Raw genomic sequence first — 2,923 nt, 5'->3', positions numbered from 1 at the left:
AAGACAATCCTAAAGGGATGATGGATTAGTTGGAAGTGCATCCGTTAAAAAAAAATATTTACTTTATGCATTACGTCAATGTTTGGCAACTATGGGTTCCATTGCGACAATGTTCTCAAGGCTGGTTCGAGGAGTGTAAGCTCAGCAAGTATCGCAATATCAAATTACACGAACCATCGATTTCAAAGCATAGCTTATAGGACAAAACAGACTGGGAATTAGTGAGGTCACACGTGGTGGGGCAGAGTCGGGTGACACGCGCCAGGTGGGGTGAGGCAGGTGGGGTGGGGCGGGTGGAGTGGAGATTAGGACAGGGAGGAGGATGTAGGTCATAAGACATGTTAGGTTATAACAGTTAGTATAGACGCAGCTGCCATCACTAAAACATGAATGGGTACATGTAGTACTGACCTGCCACCAAAATGCACAGGGACACTGACAAATTATATCAAGCACTGAACATATTCTGGGGGAGAGTGTTACAAGCAAGTAACACCGCACATACCACGACATGAAAAGCATTTACTTGCACTGTAAAGAAGATACTAATACTAGGGAAACTTTTCAAGCACTGTACTACATGGGCTTCTCCTTACCACACACGGTTAAGCAATGCTCAAACTGAATTAAATGAAGGAGAAGATGAGCCAGGTGTAATGGCTAAGCGGTAGAAAAGTGTGTGGGTTGACGTGCAAGCACACTACCAATTAGCACAATTTAGTGGGAATCTCGTATAGAAGATATAGGAAGAATTTATGGTTGTAGGATTGTCAAGTGAGGAAGTTTTGGTAGCGTGGCCAATTAGTTATTCAACTGTTAATATATATTCTTAGGGGGAATTTTTCTAAGCTCCAATTCCAAGTACAGCTATTTATTATTCAACTCAATAGCATGGACACATTAATAAATCATTATATTTACGTTACTATGCAATGACTCTCGAACAACAAACATGAAATGGATACACTTCCCACCATAAGTAACTCACCCTAATGGATCGCTCTGACAATGACTCACGTTTGACCTGAGGGAGGCCCAGCGGCTGGGGAAGCTGCAGGTGCTGCTGGACTATGTCTCCTATGGGAGACTGCTAGCTGGAGACTCGGTGCTGGGGAGAGAAGTCTCCCTCTGGGAAGGAGCTGTCAGCCCCTTCCCTGTTACAATAATAATCAGAATGCCCCTGGAAGGAGCTACAGGCTCCTTATATTGGAGGACACGAGCCAGAAGATGTCGTCACTAATCTGGGTGTGTCTGGCCAGGTGACAGTTGTACTGGCTGGAGGGTAGCTTCTTGAGTAACACAGTCATGTCGCTGGGTTAGCTAATGACACGGTGGTGAGAACTCTGGGTCAATGTGACCGTGACCTCTCTTGGGTCAAGTCTGGACGGCTGTGTTTGCCCAAGTGCGTGGTCATGTCGCCGGTTGGTAATGCTTCCCGATTATTACCACCCGGGTGTGTCTTGGTCAGGTGAGTTTCTTTAACATGGTCATAACGCCGGGTTAACTCAGGTACCTTGTGGCCGTGACCTTTCCTGGGTCAGGTCTTACTCTCACTGTAGGGTGTGTCAACTTATGTGGGTGACCTGGGCATCTACTTACTGTTATATGTGCTGTTCTTCTCTGGGCTGTAAGCTATAGTCTGATAAACAATCATTACAGAAAAGATTGACAATTTATGTATTTCTTCAGGCAGATCCTCTCTCTAGCATTGATATTAGAAATGCTTTAACAGTGCACAGAACATTAAGCATAATGTAGTTTCTGTCACACAACTATATTCAACACCTATGTAGACATGTACAGTATTCAAAACATCACAATGAGGTAGAAACTATTATACACTTAATAACACAACAGGACAGTCTTTTACCTGAGTGAGCTTCTCTAACGCTTGTCTCGTTTTCTCTGTGGTGTCCTCTATTTCTTCTATGGATGGTCGCTGGAGCTCTGGGTCATCTTCTGAGGTGATGGACGATGGCAAAAGATCCGTCAGTTTGGAGTAAACAATCTACAAGGACAGGAGAATATTATACCATAGTCTTGAAATATTAAAACTATAAAACCAACATGAATGTGGAGAAAACAATACTTGGGAAACATATTCATACAATTTTAAATAAAAACACAAAAAATCTAAGTTATTAGTATTTTTGCCTTAAAATAACTTCACACATACTGTACATTGAGAAACAACTGTATTATAAGGTCTCCCTCTAACAACCTTTTATGTACTATCCACCCTTAATCCAAATCTTTTTCTTACCACTGTATATTCAATAATTTCCTCACTCCCTCTGTCATCCTCCTACTGCATCACCATGAAGGACCTAATGAGCTATGCTTCCTGACCTAATGGTTCATATTCTTCACTTTCATTATTTTCTCAAGTACATCCCCAAATCTTACCACTTCACTGTAGTATATTATTCCATCGTCACACACAACACTCCAAGCATATCTTACTTTCTATGTCCTTTTTCAACCTTTTATCATTCTATCACTCAAACCATTCTGTCAAATAAAATCTGTGAATGCATTTCAAGTCTCACCTTGTCTTTTGCATGGCCTTGTCTGGCCAACACATCATATTTAACTTTGCCTTTGTCATCTAACTGAACTGCCAGTGCATTAGAAGTTGATCCTCCTCCTCCTCCACCACTGTCTCCTCCACCTTTACCCATTCCTAAAGGATATTGAGCTATGTGGCATTCGGGGAATGCTCCGCCATCTCCAAAATCCTAGAAGAAAACATTCTTATACAGTAATACAGAAAAATAGGGATACAAAGACAAAAATACATTTTCATATACTGTACTGAAAACAGATACAGAACAGTAATGGCACAACTAGGGCTATATGCATCGGTTACTATCACCTTGTTGAAGAATCTCAGAAAATATTACTGACTGCAGCATAAAATATA

At 41.5% G+C, this 2,923-nt stretch overlaps 1 protein-coding gene across 1 annotated transcript; it reads right to left on the bottom strand.

Moving 5' to 3' along the window:
- Positions 1–1,591: 1,591 nt before the first annotated feature.
- On the bottom strand, positions 1,592–2,735 carry LOC121867629 (puff-specific protein Bx42-like). Its single transcript, XM_042367645.1, has 2 exons — positions 2,550–2,735; positions 1,592–2,008 (listed from the first exon to the last, which is right to left on the bottom strand). The coding sequence occupies exons 1-2, from the start codon at positions 2,679–2,681 to the stop codon at positions 1,835–1,837; spliced, it is 306 nt and encodes a 101-aa protein (XP_042223579.1). The 5' UTR covers positions 2,682–2,735; the 3' UTR covers positions 1,592–1,834.
- Positions 2,736–2,923: the final 188 nt, after the last annotated feature.

Source organism: Homarus americanus, unplaced genomic scaffold, assembly GCF_018991925.1.
Source record: "Homarus americanus isolate GMGI-L3 unplaced genomic scaffold, GMGI_Hamer_2.0 scaffold46222, whole genome shotgun sequence".
Lineage (NCBI taxonomy): Eukaryota > Metazoa > Arthropoda > Malacostraca > Decapoda > Nephropidae > Homarus > Homarus americanus.
Note: the sequence above shows the minus strand (reverse complement) of the source record. Positions and strands in the feature narration are given on the sequence as shown.